This window comes from Opisthocomus hoazin, chromosome 3 (assembly GCF_030867145.1).
Source record: "Opisthocomus hoazin isolate bOpiHoa1 chromosome 3, bOpiHoa1.hap1, whole genome shotgun sequence".
Classification (NCBI taxonomy): domain Eukaryota; kingdom Metazoa; phylum Chordata; class Aves; order Opisthocomiformes; family Opisthocomidae; genus Opisthocomus; species Opisthocomus hoazin.
In genome coordinates, this window is record NC_134416.1 from 93,463,946 (window position 1) to 93,485,797 (window position 21,852).

Below are 21,852 nucleotides of genomic sequence, written 5' to 3' on the forward strand. Positions count from 1 at the left end.
ACTGTTTCAATTTGTATGATTTGTTTTTATGCCCATAGCTCGAATTTGTTTAATTTCTTAAAATCAGTATATAGTCACCCTGCTCTAAGTTAAAAACTAATATACAGCAGAGTTGATGGAACACTGGTAGGTAGCTGGTAGGTATGACTTGTTACCACTTTCGAGTAGATGGGACGAGTCGGATGTGTACTGAATGGAGTAACAATCCTGTTTCTAAATCAGCTTGTATTCACATTTAAAACTGTCCTGCTTGTTAGGACAAACAAAAAGATGGAAGATGAAACAGTAAAGTTTAACCTATATTCTGTTGAGAAGATATGTGCTGAGAGGGGTTAATACAAAGTCACCTATAAGAGTTATGAAAATAGCTAAATTTCAGGAAAACACTTCAAACTAGTTAGCATTCAAAAAATGCCAACAAATCTCATGATAGTTTTTGTTCAGGAGTTTAACAAATATTTGATGCTCATTTACCATCATAAGGAGGTAAGGAAACAGACTCATAGAATAGTTAATTAAATAATCCAAATGAGTGGCAGTAACACAGCTTCTTGTTTTCTTTCATCTTAAATTTGTGCTAAAAACGATCCTCCAGAGGAAGAACAATTGCTCCCTGTTAATTTCCAATTAATTTTAACTGTCCAGGGATCGCAGACATACATCCAGGGGACAATACAAGGCTAAAATTACCTTCTGCTGTGTGAGACATAAGTCTTGACCCTCAACAGTCTCCCAGGTACAATGTTCAGGCCCTAACATAAACACTAAGGGAGGATGATATCTGCATGCATGGGTACAAGTTAAAGAAAGCAGATAAATAAAATTAAAAAGCCAAATATTTTAAACTTTTTTCCCCGTTCTATGGTATTTGTGAACAACGATGATTAGGAAGTGGAATGACTAACAAAGATATTTGGTTTCAGGAACACCAGGTTGTCAATGCTGAAACAGTGCTCTGCAAATTAGGTCTAGAAAATGTCTCCTCTTTTTTGAAAGATATAGAAAATCATTTTAGGTACTACCTATTTTAGTGATATAAATATACTTCAACATTTCAAGCCAGCTTTTAAAGTTCTGTTATAAGAGCTTCTGCATCGAGGATCAGATTTCCAAAACATGTTCCCCTTCTTTTAGTCTTAGAGCTCGAGGCACTGTATTACTGCTGTGTTTCAATTCATAATTTGTGACCACAGTCAAATGTTTAGATGCTAATTAACTGAATCCATAACACTGCATGCACCCAAGTATAATGCTGATAAAAGTCACAACATCATGTCCAAAATTTAGATTAGTTCCTTACCCTACAGGGTTTCATTTACAAATGATTTTAAACCTATTTCTGCTGATAACTGTGTTTGTTAAAGAAAACTTCTCTCCCACAACATTTAAATTACAATGTACTGCTGCATCCGCAATGTTCAGTTTATACACTGGCACACACAAAATTAAGGCATATCTACTGTACTTACTAAATGCAGCCACAAAATAAAAAATCTGCACCTTCCACTTTGGTGTATTTAAATTCCAAATCTCCTTTGCCTGTGTCCTCTCATCACATAAGATCACAATAAATTGCAGTGAAACTAAGCTTCACACTTGAATTCATATGCAGATGCCAGCAGCTGATACAACGCTGTGGCAAAACTCCCAAGCCATCGTTCTTGGCTGACTGTAAAACAGATTACACAAACAGGAGTTACGGCTTAATACTACAAGAACTATTTAAAGGAAGACATCAAGTAGCTAAGGAAACAGGAAGGAAGCAAAAATCAAAAGGAGATTTAACAGTAACTCTGTTTGCTTGCTCTGGTTTTGAAGCAATAAACAATTAAAAATATCACACCATTAAAAAAGAGGAATCTCCACTGCTACATTTTTTTCCCAGCTGTTAGGATTTTACAACCAATGTCAACAATTACACAATTACAAACTGAAATTAAGACATCTAAGCAAAGCATGCATTTTTCCTCCATTTTAAAGTATGTGGGTACACAATAAATAACAGACGTAGGTGAAATGAAACAGAAGTCTGGTTCTTTAAGTGTTCAGTGCTATAACCAGTGTTTCTAGGTATATGGTCTCACAGAGGTGCAGGAGGTCCAAGAGAATATACTACATGGAACAACAGTTTGCTGGCCACAGTTTAGAGTTCAGCTGTCTGCCTTAGCAATTTTTAGGATTGAGTATGTGAGTCAAGTACTCCCAAAACCTTAAGTAAACAGTGCAGGAGCGGCCATCCCACTACGGCAGAGAAATCATGCCGGTCTGTTGTTCAAACCTGAACCCATAGTCTGTCCGTCTGTGTGTCTGCAGACTCTTGGAAACAGCCAGGCCCTGACAGACGGTTGATTTCTCTCCCCTCACCAAGCACTAGGGCTAAAAAAATAACTGACTAGGTACTGTGGGACATACACACACACACACAGATTCAGCAGTAGAGCTGAGCTACAAGCAACCACGCGACCCACTATTCAGATGTGGTGTTTACCTATTCTGTAGGTAAGTCGAAGGCTGTCAAATGCTTCTGCTGAAATTTGACTCAAAAATCCTTGAACTGAGATAAATAGTTCGGAGAGATCAGTATTTTTTTTTTAATACGAAGCTTTCTGTAGGAGACTGATTCAAATCCATCAGGGTTAGTAATGTCCAAAAGTTTTATACCAGAGCCGACTGCGAGTCTGTATGGAATCATTTTCTGATCTCAGAAATCGTCTCCTGCTAAGGGTCATGGCTCATTCGAAGGCAAAGCAGGGAGGCATCTGACAGCAAGCCAGAAGACAATTTCTACGACCTCTGCGTTTTGCCAGAAAATATTTTCTCCAGATTTAAGAAGAAATTGAGACACTCTGGCTTTATATTCTTCTGTGCATACGGTGTTTGGACACAATACCTTATTTTCCAGCTTGAACTTGCATCTGAATCACCGTTTTCTGCTTAAATGGATTGAGAAGAATTTTCATTACTTCTCGTGCCTTTACATATGACCATACTTGCAATATCGTCTTCCTGTTATAAAGTAATTTAACCGCTGTATTGTGGCAATTTCTCCTACTAATCAAAATGAGAGTTCTACATCACGATGAGAGGCAAAATATGAAGACAAAAAAATTCCAAGTGCAAGAGATAAGCAATTCAGTTGCGCAAGATAAACTTTCAACTGCTATAGGCACTATTCTTATGCACAAACATATTCAAAATGTCAGGTTTGCTATTACTTTGCCGTGTAATAAATAAGAAGTTTGCATCTACAAATTTCATTCTCATTATAAAGAGGTGAATGATCAACTCATGAGTACAATTTACACACCAAAGTAAGATGCACACGAATACAAAATTGAGCTTCCCCAAAGTAATCTGTATCTTAGTCCCCAAATGAATGCATACAGAAAACTTCTGGGTAGCAGAATAATCCTGTCTCTTGTATGCAATGGTGTTTTAATTGCATAGCTACACTTTTACAGAGGCTTAACAAATTTTGCATATTTCCACTTACTAGTTTTCTTCAAATAAGCATTTTAGGGTTACAGAAAATAGCCATTAAAGGTACTAATCAGCTACAGATTTATTGCATTTCTTTATTTCTTCAGTCTTTCTTTCCACCATGTTTTCCCTGAAAGTGTGACACAAATGTTAACTTCATTCAGTGCTTATCAGCTGGCCAACTACCACCTTCATCCAAAATTCTTTTGTGCCATACTGTTCTATCTGATCAAAATAATATGGCTTGCAAAATTCATTTATTACTTAGTACTATGCCAAAAATCAGAAAAATATACACATGTAAATGAACAAATACTTGATTTTAAAAAACTGCATTAAATCTGAAAACTTAATACCATCATCAGAATTTTCATATCTGAGCACTATAAGCTGTACACGTGATGCATCTTGGATTTCTATGTGTACTAACATGCTAATATAATAAATACTTCAGAATCTTAACATATGTTTGGATATGCTTAAATACTCAGTAGCAAATTAAAACTGAGAATTAAATGTCAAGTCAATCTGTTATTAAGCAAATAAACATGACTAAAAGTTATTCTTCTTTTAAAACCAAATTAAGACTCCCCCTCAATTTCATTCTAAGTTCTGACCCAGACGTTGAAACACAATGACAACATTTATACAGAACAAGCAAAGAAGCAATTTCAGTAATTTTTTTTTAAATAATAGAGATACTTACCTCAGTAAGTAAAAGCAAGCATTTAAAAATCATAAATATTAAATGTTTTAAGATGACTCATTTCTAATACTGTGTGATGCTTACAATTCCTTCGTTTTAATCTTACTACACATTTTGTATAATTTCTTCCAAAAAAACACATTCACATGCCCTCAGGGGAGAAGGAAAAAGAATAAAGACACCATCTTGCTACACTTAAGAAACACGGAATTGGATGCACATTGCCAATTGCTACTCTATTGTACAACAATACTCCCATTAGGATTTTGCAGAAGAAAACTGTGGATAAGACTGCCCAGAAAAAGGAAAGCTCAACCATAACTATGTACAGAAAGTATCACTCCAAACAACTTTATTGGTTATATTTAGTAAAAAAAGTAAGCCAGCTTCTATGACAAGTATAATAATAAGACTAAATAAATTTTACATTTAATAAGGGGGCATATCTTCCCTCTCAAGCAACCATTCAACAAATTATTCCTCCACACTTTGGCCAAAGCAGAACACCACAGTGTTGTGACCTCAAAGCGCGCAAAGTGCGAATGCCCTGTGTGTCCACTTAGCCTGCACTCAGCAAGCCGTGCTCCTCCTGGGCACTGTCCTTCCCAGGCTTCACCCTCTAGTTTCTATATATATCTATGGGAGTGGAACAGTAGCAGGAGAGCCAGAAAATACAAAACACCAAACAAAAAACTCTCTCATAATGATTCTCTATCTGCAGAAAAATATGTGTATTGTTTAGAGAATATTCTGTAAAACAGGAGCATCATGCATATCCTGCTTGAACAGGACAGTATTCAGGATTGAATTGCTCCAGCAGGTGAAGATACTTCATATCAAAAATTATGAACCATATAGAACTTCTGGGATCACAGTTTCCTTAACAGTACCTTCCACAAAAATAAAAAGGTCGACAATATATTTAGTGCCATCGAATCTTCAAAACAGTCTGTAACTTTAGAATTATTTTATGTTTCTATGACATTGTGTGACTCAATTTGGACTTCAGAATTTGCATGTGTACATCCTCAGGCTAAGCGTGCTCAGCACATGAACAACAGTCCGACAGATGTACCAGTAAACCATTAACACAGTAAGCCACAGCAAAATAGGGATTGCAGCCATACTCTTACTGTGAATTTGGGTACGATACTGCAGCTGTCGGATATGCATATGCAGGAAAGAAATATCATTTTATTACAAAGGGTACCACTAATTAGTCGTGCATTGAAACTCCAAGTCTCCCGCTCAAACAAGGTACAATCCACCTTAAGAAAAGCCAGCTTCCGAAAAATGAGCACTGTCAGTTGTCGAAGAGCTATCCCCATGGGCTTTTATCTTTATTTTACTACACATATCAAAGAATTGTTTTGTTTTTTTTTAAACTCAGTTCTACACTTCTCATTTTTGTACTATCCTCAATTATTATACCCATGCTACAACATGTCCTGTAGTCCTCCAAGTTGACTCGATCACATTCCTTATGGAACTGTTTCAGGCCCGTGCATTTTACAAGCTCATTTAAAAGAGAATTCATTTGGTTGCAAGAAACCATGGTAAGCAAGGATGAAGAAAACAGTGAAACACCAAATATTTGTTTAAAAAAACCCCAAACATCTTACGGGAATAAAAAGCTTGTCCTTTATATTAATTACAGCTATTAAGCACAGAATCTAGTGTAAAAATACTACATAAGCTTTATTCCCATCTCTTCTTGTGGGTATATGACTAAGTAAGAACGTAATTAACTACATTTATGAACACATCCTCAAAACTTCAGAGAACTCATTACACCATTATTTGTATACTCTCAAGAGTAAAGAACTCATTGGATAGTAAGACACAAAACAGTGTTCCCAGTAGGAAAGTGCCATACTATTTCAAGGTAAAAGGTTTTTGTTGCTCTTTAAGATTCTAAAAAAAGAAAACCCGAACGTCTCGAGAACACTGTTGTTAAAACTTATGCTATACTCTGTGTTTTAATAAGTCTTCTGTCAAGCTGTAATTAGCATGGATGAGGGCTAATTTTTTTCAGTCATACAGCCAGAGACTTTAATAACTTCTTTATCTATATACACACATAAAAAGCGAGGGCTGTAAAGTGAACTCGATAAACATTCATGTTGTTCAATACAGATCACCCACAGCTAACCCGCTACTCACAGATTGTGTTTAAGTGCCTATAATAAAGTTCCACAAATAACAACCGCAACAAGTCTAATGCAATTGCCACATTACCCCAACTTCAGCTGCAGCTTTTAGTTCACCTTCCAGCAAATAATGTTTTCCCCCAGCACTGTTTATAACAGTCACACTTCACAAGGCATGGGACCACCAAAAGTAGAAAAAAGCATGCACTTGCAGCAGCCGCCATCCTGATGGACAAGCAACAGAATAGCAAAAAGGCTACAGCCCAGAAAACCCTAAAATCCTTGATGCATTTGGCATGCAGGACTATGCTACAAAATGGTGGCTAGCAATTTATAAAGCGGCAATACATCTAGCTACGTGAGCCATGGCAGTAAGAGGTCTCTCCATGAACTAACTGAAATCTGATTCAACAACCTGTAAAACAGTGAAGACGGCAGATTAAAAAGATGCAGATATTTGTAAGCGACCTTCCTTCCCTCCTTCCATTCCACCTCCAGGAAATCTCCTCAGTATATTTCCTTACTAGAAAATAAGGGTACGGTAGCATTTGCTGAGAAAAGGGCAAAGAAGTGCTGTACAAGCCAAAATGGAAAGACTGCCCTCCTGAAATGACATTCAGCTTGGTTGGAGTAATGTTACAATAAAAAAAAAAAAGTTATACTGGAATGCCTAATGTTTGTCTCTCCCCAGTCAGTACCAAAGGAAAACATACTTTTTAAATTTACATAGTTAACACTAAATATTCAAAATATCCTGACAAAATTAATGGATCTGCAAGTGTTCAGCACCTTTGAAACTTCCAACCTACTTACATCTCTTTATACGACCTTGTGAATCAAATGCAAGACAGGTAGATTTGCAAATTTAGCAACTGCTTTATGTACGCCCAAATTTAAATTTCACAACACCTAAAGACAACTAACCCTGTGGCAAAAGGAGGTTGTAGTCCATCAACGACTACACCACTCATCACTAGGGTGAAATCTAGACACAAACTTCAACCTACTTTTGTGCTGTGTCTGTTTGGTGAAAAAACCCCACATGTTAGTTTTTGGTGCTAATTCCATACAAGCACTCAATTCATTTATAACACTAAAAAGAGACACATTTGGTAAAGTGATTATTTCAGTCTCCAACTGCAGACAAAAGACAAAGTAAAGAGAAGAGTCTAGAGACTGAGCTATAAAATTACAGATAAGTGCCAAATACACTCAGCAATTTCTTAGCAGAAAACGTCATAAGGATTTGAAACAGATGACATTTGCATTTGCAGTAGTTAGACTGACAGAACAGATGTACTAAAACCCATTAAAAAAAGCCTCAATCTGAAAGACTTGTCACAGTTTGTTAGGGCCATGATTCTCAATGATGTCTCTCTCTGAGCAATAAAAGCTCATTTTCAGAAAGAAAACGAAATACTTTCATGCTGCAATAAAAGTGATGGAGCTGTTATAGTCTACTTCCTAACTACCTGCATTTTGAAAGTAAGTAGAAAAATGTATGTAAAAATAGTAAATCGTTATTTTAAAATTATTCTATTTGTTGCCTTCAAATTCAGGTTTCAGTAACTGGCACAATAATGTGATAAAGACAATACTATTGCCACAAGGCCTGGTATAGCTGCAGAACTGCAGGTTGTCTGGAATAGCTGCAAATTTGATGATGACTCATTTAGCCCTTTTATCTTTCCATGTGGACTTTATAATATTCAGGAGCTTACTAAATGGACACCTTTCAAAAGAAAATTATTTACAGTTACAAGTTATTTACAGTGTTCAGAATTTTCTTGATCACCCAAACAACAGTATTTAGAAACAAGCCTCTGGGAAGGCATTTTCTTCCCTGTTCATTATTTTCAGTCAAAAGCTAGCTATTAGAAAATGGAGAAAATTCTCAAGCAGAAGACTTCTGGATAGCAAGATACGTGCTTACACAAGAAATACAGACCACAATAAACAGCTGAGCTGCCCACATAAGCTTTTACGGTGTGTGTTACGACGCCCAAAATCAGAACAAGGTCACAACCGAAAACTAGATCCTGGGAAACAAATTACTGCTTGTGAAATTGCTCAGAAAGGCAGGAAGAGCAATACTGAAACATACTGGACACAATTATATTGAAAAAATGGACTATGAAAGTTGTCATTCAGACACACAGACATTGCTGTAAAAACTAAGACCACCATGCATATACAGCATGACTGGGAGGAGACAGAAGCTGAGCCCGCTTCACTCCCAGCCACACTATTTTACCCTGAAGCAGCCTGTCTAAACGTCCAAGCAGATGCAGCCTGGCTGATGCTGCAAGAATAGACAAGAGTCAATGCAGATCAAAAGAAACAGGAGACAGTCGCTGCTGTATCCCCCAAAATTCTTAGAAAGAAGAGGTGGCCTAGGAAGCTGCGAAAGCTACCATTTGTTGGTTTAACTCCGTAAAGCAACAGGGAAGAAGGCAGCTTCCCTGAAGCCAACTGTCCCAAAGGGCTACATGACACCTTCTCTCAATTTGGACAGTATCTCCAGTTTCTTCAGACGTTCAGCAGCTGTCTGTAACTGCTGGGCCGCTAAGATTTGAGTTTACACCTGAGTGATTAATCTTCTTCCAAGCTTACGATTTATTTTCCACTGCACTCATTTGCTTTTGGTCCTTTATTTTCTTTTTCTAATCGCATGTCATTATGCATCTACATAAGCTGAAAAAATCGATACTTGATTACCATTAAAGGTAACGGATGCTGGGACAGCCTTGGTAGTAGGTCTGATTGTAATGGAGAAGAAAGAAATAGTGCAAAACAGAACAGAACACTCTGCCTGACAGAGCCACAGCTCTTCCCTCTGGCAGCCCAAGTTTGCTGCCTTCAAATGATACTGGAAAGCTCAGGTGTTTCCAGTATGAATCACAAGACAATCTCAAGTAAACAGCAGCAGCCACCAACAATTAATGTCACACTTCTGTCTCAGTGCACAAACAAAAACAAACTGCAAGGCAAACCCAGCTTTTCCTCAGCATTATAGGATTTCCCCAAACAGCAAGGTATAGTGTTTCAGCCTAGCTCTAAATTTCCCTATTCATTAAGATTTTGGTTTTACAATTTTCATATCTTATCAAGGGGAAGTAATAGGGAAAGATTAATATAAACTTTGATGAACATCATAATCACTTCACAAACCAGAAAGTTAAGAGAATGTAGTATGGTCAACAACAGCAAATAAGAAATTTGGAAAACACATTACCAGTCTAAGGATTTTTTAATGGGTATATATTCACATTGATGATTATTCACGCAATTACAGAATATGACATTCAGCTCTCAGGTTTCCTTAACTAAAATATATTCCAATTGTTTGCTTTTATCAGCAAAAGTAAATTTCAGGGGATTGTTTCAAGACTTCGAGATAATTAAAGCAGTCTTGCTCTTTTTGCAACTACAAACATCACCTTTCAGAAATATAATTTATGCTGAATCTTGAAAGTTGAGATCACTTGAAAAACAACTCACATTTTGATATAATGACACCACAATTAAAAGACTTTCTGATGTAAGACTAAATTGTTCTCTGGATTAAATTTACTAAGCAGCAGTTTCTAAAGATGTTGTATTTAGTTGCAAGTACACTGAAATGAACACCTCATCCAGGACCAGTCTTGCGAGTAGTCCCTCCGGACTACTGTATTAGTCCCTAAAGACTACAGACTAGGGCACTAGTCACTAGTCTCTACAGTCTATGTAGAAGTTCTACAGAGTCAACTTCTCAATTAATTAGCACATCTTTATTTCACAGGAATCACAGGAATCACAGGATAGTAGGGGTTGGAAGGGACCTCTGTGGGTCATCTAGTCCAACCCCCCTGCCGAAGCAGGGTCACCCAGAGCAGGCTGCACAGGACCTTGTCCAGGTGGGTCTTGAATATCTCCAGAGAAGGAGACTCCACAACCTCCCTGGGCAGCCTGTTCCAGGGCTCCGTCACCCTCAGAGGGAAGAAGTTCTTCCTCATGTTCAGACAGAACTTCCTGTGCCTCAGTTTGTGCCCATTGCCCCTTGTCCTGTCACTGGGTACCACTGAAAAGAGCTTGGCCCCATCCTCCTGACACCCACCTTCAGATATTTGTAGGCATTTATAAGGTCCCCTTGCAGCCTTCTCTTCTTCAGGCTGAACAAGCCCAGTTCCCTCAACCTCTCCTCGTAGGGGAGATGCTCCAGTCCCCTCACCATCCTTGTAGCCCTCCGCTGGACTCTCTCCAGTAGCTCTTCATCTTTCTTGAACTGGGGAGCCCAGAACTGGACACAGTACTCCAGATGAGGCCTCACCAGGGCAGTGTAGAGGGGAAGGAGAACCTCCCTCGACCTGCTGGCCACACTCTTCTTGATGCACCCCAGGATCCCATTGGCTTTCTTGGCAGCCAGGGCACACTGCTGGCTCATGGTTAACCTGTCATCCACCAGGACACCCAGGTCCCTCTCCGCAGAGCTGGACTCCAGCAGGTCCACCCCAAGCCTGTACTGGTGCATGGGGTTGTTCCTCCCCAGGTGCAGGACCCTGCACTTGCCCTTGTTGAACCTCATCAGGTTCCTCTCTGCCCAGCTTTCCAGCCTATCCAGGTCACGCTGAATGGCAGCACAGCCTGCTGGTGTATCTACCACACCTCCCAGTTTGGTGTCGTCAGCAAACTTGCTGAGGGTACATTCTAACTCTTCATCCAGGTCGTTTCCTTTATGCTGTTGCTCTCTAGAATAGTTTACAAATAAATCCGCAGTAAGTACATATATACACATATTATATTTGCAGATCAGCTACTGACCTATCAACAGCACAACAGTATTTTTCTGCATACTTGAATTTACTGAAATTTCATTTCAAAAAAAATTGCAATATATCAAAGAAGGAATTTCTAAAAAAATATAAAACAAGACTTCCGTAGCTCAGTTTTTCAGCCTAAAGAATTTGTATTTCTGGCTTTATATTCTATACATCTTGGTACTGATCTTCATAATAAACCAAAAATGTTGTCAAGTGGCTGGGGAGAGTGGCTCTAAAAAACAGTGTTGCATATCAAAAGACTGAACTATAACATCAATATTCATTTTTAAAGTTAATTTCTAAGGTTCCTGCCTGAAGAAAGAGTCCTCAAAGAGAAGAAAAAAGTAACATGTCTAACTTCACAGTCTCAGAGGGTCTAGAATGCTCCATTATTTTAAAAAGTGAGTTTCAACACAAGAAGTAACTGCTTTAGAGAAATCTAGCTTCTCTGTAATGCATTCTGTGCTCAATGGGATATGAACAAATCCCCACTCTCTGAAGAAGATACCTCTGCATCACTCCTGGCTCTCCAGAGGAAGGAAAGGCATTTGCTCCTTCTTCTCGGAGAAAAAAAAGTTTCCAAGTGTTTTGTTGGCCTGATTGAGAAAAGAAAGATTCAGGAATCACTTGGTATCTTTGAGCTTCCAAACCCAAAAAGATGACATGGCTCATTCTTCTCCTTTTTCCCTTCATTTCTTACTTGCTGTACTTCATTTTTATTTGCTTAGGTGCTTGAACTCAAGTTATTAAGCACTAACTGATAACCATACAATTCCTCCCTGTGTGGCTTTACTTCTTCAGCAGGTCAGCCTATATAATTACTGACTTAATTTGAGTTTTAGGTGAAGATACTGTCAGAGCAGATGTCACCTTTTAGAGACGAAGCTGCTATTGGAATCTACTGATAAGACCCTGTCCATATTGTGTAGGAAGCCTCTAGACAACTTTATGGCCCTAGGAACAGAGAAAGGAGATACAGGAGGTTCAACTTTGGTTGGTTTTTTTTTTCCCCCCTTTTTGATAAATGGAAGATGGAAATAATCCCTTTTGGCTATTAAAGTAGTTCAAACACATATTCAATTTTAGCTATTCTGGCTCTAGGCTCTGCAGTTGTCTGCAGCAATGTTAGGTCCTGGCAAACTTTGTGCTGAGATCTTTATGGGAATATCTAAATAGGAATGTAATAGCTGGCTGCTGCCATAAGAGGAGAGACTGCAAACGAAGATACTATGCTGTTAAGTGCAACAGAAAAAATAATATTAATTTTACAGATGTGCACATGTTCAAATACCCAAAACATTTTCTCTGCCTTGCATAGCTTCCTCATTCTGCTGCCATATGGTACGAAGAATTTTCCATCTTAATATTTGGAGACTGTTTTCTAACAGGAACTACTAGATAGTTTGTTAGTTTCTTAATAAGCAGCACAAATAAAGTATATTATTATTTAAAATTAAGACATCAAATCAATTATTTCTTCCTTGCTAAGTTCACTACAAAAACCCTGTGGAAAAAGACGTATGTCATAGATTACTGTATATTCAATGACCAGCTGTTTTAAATTTGGATATTAAGTAATTCACTCTTTGCTGTGTGCAAGAGCTGAATGATTTAATAAATTCCCATATGCTCCAACTTGTGCCAGCTATATTAGGTTATCGAAAATCCAGCTGCTGTTATGTTAATAGCTGCCAGTGCTAAAACTACTGAAGAAAAGAATGAATCGGCTTCAAGTCAACTAAGACATAAGCTGACACAGTTCCCACTTCAGATGTGTGGGAATACAACACATCTGATGACTAAAAACTAACACTGAGCCATAGTCACCTGAAAATTAAGTGCCAAAAACTCATGTGCATTGTTCAGGGTGGAAAATTAATACCCAATGAATCTGTATGAAGATAAGCAGCTCCATTTCCATCAGTTGTCCCAGATGCACAGGAATGTCCTATGACCTACACATACAGTTTACAAAATAGATTGTATTGTGTCAAAGTTTGCTTTTCTTTCTTACATTCCACAATTCCCATGCAGCTCTTACGTGACATGTTTTACATAGCTAGACTGCTGGATTTATCAATGATCATGAAAAATTGTTTATGAAAATGATTATGAAAATTTTATTCTTTAATGTACATGTATTTTATTGCAATTTAAGAGTCAAAAAGTTACAACTCCACCACCCTTAATTCATTAAAACAAGCACAGAAACAACAAAAAAAGCAGTTAAAGAGAAAAAGTAGCCAAACAAGCTGACAGAAATAATTCTCCAGGTATCTATTTTTAGGACAACTGGTTCAGAAATATCCATCAAAATATATCACTATCAAATTTTAAAAGCTAAGAAAATACTTCCTTGGATATTAAATTATTACTTGTAGATGCAAAAGTTTCGCAGATGAATGTAACTTTCATCTTCAGGTCAGTGTAAGTAAAACTCTTACATTTCTCACAATTAGCTCTGTTGTTCAGAGAAACAATTTTGAAATTATCCTAGAAATCATCAGTCCCATAAGAAAGATTAGAGTATTACTATATTGATGTAAATGTACATCAGCTATAGGACATAAAATAATCTCAAAAAAAACCCCAAGCCCAGTCCATTTATATTTGCTGAAGCTGGATCATCTCCAGTACACAAAGTATATGACGCTCAAAAGCCACATTAAAGAAGACTTCAATAACTTGAACTTCAAGCGGTCTACATATAGTAATTTAACTATAAAAAAATAATTTTAGAATGTATTATTTGAAAGAGATTAGGAATATATCGACAAATTAAAAGCATGTCATGCAGAGATTTAAGATGGTTATAAAAGCTCAAGCAAGGGGGCAAACCACATCAAGAGGCTTACAGAAAACACAAAGTCTTTGAAAGCTTAAAGAAGCTCATTCTTTTTCATACCTTAATTATGAAGCTGCAAGCAATTGTGTTTTCAGCTACATGTTCTTGACATTGCAAAAAAACATCACTGTTATTTTCTCAAATATTAGCAGACTTACTTTTCTTTAAGGAAATCCACTACTTGTTTGAAGTCCGCCACACAGTATTCTCTCTTCATGTCCATGAGCACACTGTCAGAAGCTGACTGGACTGGTATGTGCAGAAAAGCATATACTCTTGGGTGATTGAGAATCTTTGCCATTTCCTAAGAGTTATTCAAAAAGAAAAACAAACTTTAAAGCACTATGAAAACAATACACAAAACTCCTTTAAACTAATATATGGGGCAAGCATCAGCAGTCATACTTCTGAAACCCAAACAACACTGAGTTGCAGTGGCTTAATTTGAGACAGCAGGGACAGGTGAAAGCAGTTGGAAGCAATTTTCTTCTTAAAGAAAACAAGAAGAAAGCAATAGCATTGCATTTCCTTTGAGACAGGGATGACATTCCTTATATAGCATTGGTTATCCATTTAAAAGAAAATTTTAGAGACAAAGTCTTCTGAAAGTCAGTACTTTCAGACAGCGGCTGTTTTCAGTTTCAGAAGATGGCAAGCATCAGCTGTTTTCTTGTCAGAGTTCTCAGATACCAACATGAGAATGTCTCTAATTGGAGCATCCTTAAAGTTGGCCATTTGCTAATTAAGATATATCTGGCCATTTGCAAACCTGCTCCAAGACTGGTCTGAAATATGTTACCTGTGTTATTTCAGAGATAAGACTTCAGGAATTATAAGTGTTTGGCTATAAAATTGAATTAATCAAGGGGCAGCTAAAAGCAGAGCAACAGCTTGAAGAGACACAGAGGATGTTACACATTTTGGACAAACACAAAAGGTCAGAAAGAAAACAAAGTAAAGGTAATAGCAAAATGCAAACAAACACCCAAAAGTCCAAGCCAAACTAAACACCTGATTGAGGCTTGACAGGGTGATAGAACATAAGATGGAGCACAGAATATGGTGGTCGCATTTCTCTCATTTTTATTACACAATTGAGGGCATCGTCTAGCAAGAAAGTTTAAATACTTTTAAAAGTTGAGACAAAACAGCATTTATATTGTGTGCAATATGGTATAATACGGCCTGTTAATCTTTACCCTGCAAAAAATGTGAACTTGGACAAAGACCCATATTATGCACATGACCAGGTTTTCGCTTCAGTTTGTCCCTTTCTACCCACGCAGTGAGCGTACAGGACACGGCCCGGGATCGAGCGCTGCACTGCCCACTCTTCTGCCACGTGCATTCTGCACACTCCAGCCAGGCTCACTCAGACCAGTCCTCCTGTTTTCTTTGACAGTATAGATATTTTGTCTGACAACACCTACTGCTGCCAGATTTAGCTGTTAAGTTGCAACTATTTACAAATTCTTTCCAGCTCATTAATCAGCAATCTTAGTCACGCATCTAGATTTTCTTTCTGTATTTCTAGGAGGTTGGCCTAGATTATTGAAACAGAAGGTGAACACCCACGTGTCTTTTAACTTTCAGATACCCACCTTTTAAAAGCACTGATTTTTCGAACAAGCAGGAAAAACACACACCTTTCATGTGACAAACTTTTGTGTAGGAAACCTGAACTCTTTCAAATCACCTTTGAAAGAAGTTTCGAAAGTTTCTGTCTAAGATCCTATTGCAAAAATGTCTAAGAGAACTGGTTACCTTATTCAGTGGAATATCTACTCTATCTCAGGTATGTAAACTAAACATTACAGTAGTAACTGTACTGATAATGGGGGGCATACAATTCGATGCACAGAAAGGCTGTGTTCAGTGAACCTGGTTCTCAGCAAAAGCCAAAGGTAGCTGCCTTAATGAACAGAAGAGTAAAAAGAAAAGGCCACCATGCATCCATACAAATTTTATGTGTCCATTTCAGATTGAACCATTTGCCTATGCCCTTAATAATTTTAGATATTCAGCCAGAATATATTTTCAAAATGAAACAGCATAGAGCAACTTCTGTAAAAAAAAAGTAACAAAATGAGGAAAACTTTCCTTCTCTCATCTTCTAGAAAATACTGAAAACATAGTTTATATGAAGCATCTTAGTAGTCACCTTTGATTTTTTTTGCTTACCAGTAATAAAATATATTTCTAAAATACAAGAAATAGCAAAAGGGCTGGAACCTATGTACCACAAGGCTATTATTCTGCTTATCTCTTAGTTCATAGCACTTCATTCAATCTTCAAAACCAGATTTATAAGGAATCAATAAAAGTCAAGTTTCATAACATGTTTTTGAATCTGCTTCTTAAAAATAACTCACCTTACGACACTGAAAAAAAAAAATAATTCTTTCTCACTCCTCTCAACTTTGGCATCTTCTGAATAACAGCCTCTTAAACACGTGATCACTTTGTGAATGCTTTTTGAAGGTAATAAACTATTTATTAGAATTTCTAGATACAAAAGTGTTATTTTTTTTCCAGCTTTTGTAAGGCTGAGAATCATTTGATACAAAAAAACCAGATTTGTATCCCAAACAGAGGGAATATTACGTTTAAAAATTTAAGATTTTCTTCTTCCCCCTTTTCATTCATACTAAACGACACTCATATTTTTTAGGGGTTGCTTTTTAATCTTAAAATAGGGATTTATTCATTCCATGATAGTAGCTACTTATAAACCATGTACAAAACCAGCCACGCACTGCAGGCCAGCAGGAACCTATACAAAAAAAGCATAGCTACCTTGTATTTACCTGTGTTAAAGACACCATAGATAGTCAAGAACAAGAAACTACCACAAAGTTTTGGTTTTTAAAGTCACAAGTGAGGAAATTCTCTTAGTTTCATTTGTCTTCCTCTCTTCTTTGTCTTAAAAAAATGAAAATTTTGCTGCAAAGTATGAAAAGTGAAAACCAAATCCTAAAATCAAAAAAGTGTTTTCCTGTCTAGAGGATCTCAAAAAAACACTCAACCAACTCCAAACCCACTTGCTGTTCATCTTACAGCCACGTGCAGAATCCTGCTGGTCACACGTTTGATCTCCATCAGGGGTAGCACCTGCCAGGAGGAAGCTTTCGGCTACGCTTCCTGGGAGAGGGACTACACCGGTAGCGTTCAGCAGCCAAACAAGACTCTAACCCAGGCTGCTGCTTCTAGTTGTCCCCCATTTAAAAAAAAAGAAATCATATGGCTTCTGCAGTCACTGTTGTCAATATCTTTCACGATTAAGAACACAACTGTTGTCCTTTAAAGTAGTTTCCCTTGGTTCTGTGCTAACACGGACATCAAATGCCTGGCATTAATTAACTGAACTTTTCAACTGTCACTACAGGTCCCCGCGCGCAGTAAGAGCCACGAATGTAAGCTCGAAACCGATACTGACTATTCCACTGCACTCTATGTTCTGGACGCTCAAATCTCCTTCTAGAGAAGAGGATGCTGCAAACAACTCTTTCTACTACAAAGCCCTTTCTTTGCTTACTTTCTACTTTCTATTTTTACACAAATTATGCTGCATGTGCTTTAAGCACTAAAGTTCTATTGAGTATATTCCTCTATTTTCAGGCATAGATCTGAATCAAAGGCCCTACTGATGAACTGATTTCCCACCGGGTACTTCAGGATCATAACTATTAACTTGGCAAACTTAGCAGAACACAAATCATTAACACAAACCAAACACAAGACAGAAATACCTGCTGACCCGCTGTTTCTTTGTCATTGACTTTAAAGTACCACTGGTGTTCTTACATTTACCTTTTATAACCAGAAACTCGGAATAAGCAGTTCAGAAGCAAACAGAATGATGAACTAAACAAAAGGTTTGCATGATTACATCAGAAACCTGGATAAAATCAATCTTCCAAATGTTGTAGGTGTTCAGATATAAACATCATATTCTAACCCAGAGATTCAAGGTAAGATTGTTCCAGTCTTACCTTTTACCCTCCCCCTCTACACCTAAAACTACACTGAAGTACTTTACCATATAGATTTGATTAAATTACAGCTATGCACTGAATGGTCATATTTAGTCAATGCTGACAGATTTTCCCACACCACACATTGCACACAAAATATTAGATTTCATCAGTTAATAAAACTATTAGTTAATATCCCAAAGAGAACTTGAAGGACATCACGGGCTAATGCATAATTGTACTTTACAGTGTCTAAGCGTTCTAAGCTTAACATCTGTTTCTTGTTGTTTTCTATAAATACATATATATTTTTTACAAAATGCTTTGCATTACTAGATATAATTACATATTTCAGTCAGAAGGAAAAATGCAATATAGAATTTTATTTCCATCTGGAAACAATAAAGGAACAATTTTTTCAAATTATACGACTGTGAAGGAAAATTTCTGTCTTTAATCATGACTGAAACAGCTGATTGCCTTTTCCCCCTATTCCCTGGAATCTAATAATATGTCTATGAATGAAGGGAAGCACTACACGAAAATGACATTTCATGTAGGAATGAAAAGGTCAAAGAGTAGCACAATTTGTTTTAAGCTGACTTTACAAAAAATAAAAGTTGTCTACACTTGGAATCTAACAATGTATGTGAAATATCCTTTAGGATACTGATCACATAGGAAATATTTTTTTCCTGTTCTTAGCAGCTGGAATAAATCAGAACACAAGGCACATTGCCAGAAAGATTTTTATCTAGTCAGTATATTTTATCTCAGCAATTACAATACACAAATTTAACCACCTAACCAGAAAATCAGTCCTTCTGTTTGTAATGACACCACGCACAACCATAGAGAATCACAGAGACAATAAACATCAATATCTGTGCATCTTTATGTCAGTACCAGCAAGCTGTTCAGACAGTGCTTCATTCCCCTAACCTAAAGTAGGCAAAAATCCAGTATTTGAATTCTGCCTCATGTTTGAGTCATGATGATTGGAATAACTTGCTTCCTAGTGAAAGGATTTTGCCCTCTGCCAACAGCGAAGCCCAAAGAAACGTTCATCTATGTGGAAACATGACAAAATGGCACTCCTTCAAAACTTCTTCCCCTCGTGGCGGATGTTAGTTTGGGATATGTCACGAGGGGTGTGCACTGACTGTTGTCTTTCTGAAGCCCAGTGGTGCCACCGCCAGCACAGTCTGGATTAAAATCAAGTGGCTGAGGTCCATTTTATAAATTCCTCTGCTGCAGTTCGGTTCAGGAACAGATGTGATGCAGGCATGGCAACTATGACACAGTATGATTGAGTCTGGAAAGCCCGTTAACAGTTTTGTTAAAACTAAGGAACAGGGAACCTTCCCTCCCCTTCCCCACCCTCTGTGAATAATGGGGCTGTAAAAACCGCACAACGTGTAGGATGTATAATCACAAACCTCCCCAGGGACACCGGCTGGAAGGCACTGCCTCCCCCTCATCTGTAGGTGAAGTGGGGGAGATGCAATGAAGCCATATGATGGGCAAGCTCAGCAGCAACCCCTACCCCGTGTAATATGACATGACTTATGCCCAGGTCTTTATCCTATCATTAGTATAAAGGGAGGTCACACTGGAGCAGTTAGAAGCCCACACAATTCTGACCAACGTAATTTGAACCTTAAAATCAAATCTGCGGATTGCCAGATGGAGGGTAAAAATCTGTTTTGTCATATGAAAAAAATGCCTTCTACATTACCAAACAAAAACCTGGTATTTGCTCAGGCCACCCTTAGAAGTGGATACAAACCAGATTGCGAGCGTGATTTGCTGATAGGAAAGCTAGCTGCGAGAGGCATATGTGCAGCCCTAGCTGCTCCCAGCTGTGCTCCTAGGTGTGGGATCTCTCTACTGCTTCCAACCTCATAAAACAGACAACCCTAGCTAGCTAAGGGATTTTTTTTCTCCCTTGTGGCTACGTATAAAGCCTAATCTCTTAAAAACCAAACCAAGCCAAACCTAAAACATCTGCATGCCTTCTAAAACTTGCCACATCTTCTTTTGTTAAAAATGAGGACAGGCTAACAGGAATTCTTGCAAAAAAGGTGACATTCAGATAATACTATAGTACAATATTTCATAGTGCAAAGCTTCAGCTGAGGTTTGTTGCATCTCTTCCCATGAGTCAGTGCACAAACAAGGAAACACAATCCCAAATACTTGCTATCTGATTTTTATTTTTAAACACAGAAATATTAAGAACTCTCCTACTCAGTTAACAAGCACGTACGTTTTTCTCCAAGATACGACTCTTAACCTAGATACACATAGTAAACCCAATAACACAAAGAGCCTCTGTGCAGAGTACCATTTTTTGCATTTATCTGATAGAACCAGTAACTCCCCAGTACAGATATCCCAACCTGGGTTGCCAAAATACTTCACAGTAAGAAGATTGGTATCCCTCTCACAATCTGCTTCCAATAGTAAATTGGGACTGACATTACATCGGGTAAAACGTAAAGCATCAGCATCTACATTGGGTGGTTGCCGATCACTCATTATTCAGTCTGTACGGAGCTCGAGTACAACACCTGAGTGTGCCTGCAGGTGGGTCACCGAAACACAGCTCATTCAGCGACACGTTCAGCATTAATCGTACCACACCGATTTCCTCAAGGTACTGCTCACCTTCAGTTCCCACCCAAACTGATGTAAGTTTTGTGACTGGAAACATGCAGTAAACAGTTCTGTGCTTTCAAAGACAAAAACTGTTACTGCTGCTGCTGCAGACATCATTACAGTTCTAAACAGACTTTGAGGAGCTTCAGAGTGCTGTTTGTTCAGTTTCACTACGTAGATTCACTTTAAGGTGAAATGTAGATTTAATTAACAGCTAGAGTGATGGCTTAATGACTTAAAGCCAGCCAACCAAACAGATGATGCTAACTTCTTGTGAAATGATTCATCCTGATGTGCAAGAAAATACACAGTTTTTCGTTTTCTCTATGGTGCCCTCTAATTTCTCACCATTAAGTACTCCTTAAATGAAGTATTTTCTTCCAGAAGTAAATTAATACTCGACTTTGTGGTATGTATTAGAAACACATATTGGGAAGTTCCCTGAAAAAGTGATTTATTGCAACAGCACACTGCTACATTGAATAACTCTAAATCGTACCTTATGCTAATAAAACCTTGAAAACGAATTAAAGCATAGAGGGGCACACGCTTACAATAGGTGAGCAGACTGCCACACTACCTTTTAGTCTTCAGAAATCTGGACGAGTGAAATGGATTGCTAGCTTCATCCACACTGTGTATTTGTTCACTGCCTCAGAAATGAGAATCCCATCAGATATAAAAGAGTTGACGGTTCCTGCTCAGAAGGAAGTCATAGAATGAATGGCACACCCCATCAGAGTTCAGCTGCACCGAGGTGGATCAGTGCCAGGAAGCCTCCCTATCATTTCACTCTGTTTCAAACCAGTAAGTACAATACCTGAAACAGCACCTGCTTTAGGAGGTTACGGTGGAAGGAAAATAGTGGAAGGTTTTAATCAAAACCGAAACCTTTAGGCAAGTGCTATCACTTTCTTTCTCTGAGCCACTCTCCATCATCTTTGGAGGACAGGAGAGGTGCCCAAGGACTGGAGAAAAACCAGTGTCACTCCAATCTTCAAAAAGGACAAGAAAGAGGACCCAGGGAACTACAGGCCGGTCAGCCTCACCTCCATCCCGGGAAAGGTGATGGAGCAGCTTATCCTGGAGCTCATCAACAAGCAAGTGGAGGAACAGAAGGTTATCAGGAGTAGTCAGCATGGATTCACTAAGGGGAAATCATGCCTGACTAATCTGACAGCTTTCTACGATGGCATGACTGGCTGAGCAGATGAGGGGAGAGCCGTGGATGTTG

General features: G+C 38.1%; 1 protein-coding gene across 3 annotated transcripts in view; it reads right to left on the reverse strand.

The window, feature by feature from the left end:
* Window positions 1–21,852, reverse strand: part of CDKAL1 (CDKAL1 threonylcarbamoyladenosine tRNA methylthiotransferase) — a 426,501-nt gene that overhangs the window by 132,583 nt on the left and 272,066 nt on the right. For all 3 annotated transcript variants that reach the window (XM_075417076.1, XM_009941257.2, XM_075417078.1), the window contains one exon: window positions 14,142–14,287. In XM_075417076.1, coding sequence (XP_075273191.1) covers window positions 14,142–14,287 — 146 coding nt within the window. The remainder of the gene's footprint in view (window positions 1–14,141; window positions 14,288–21,852) is intronic.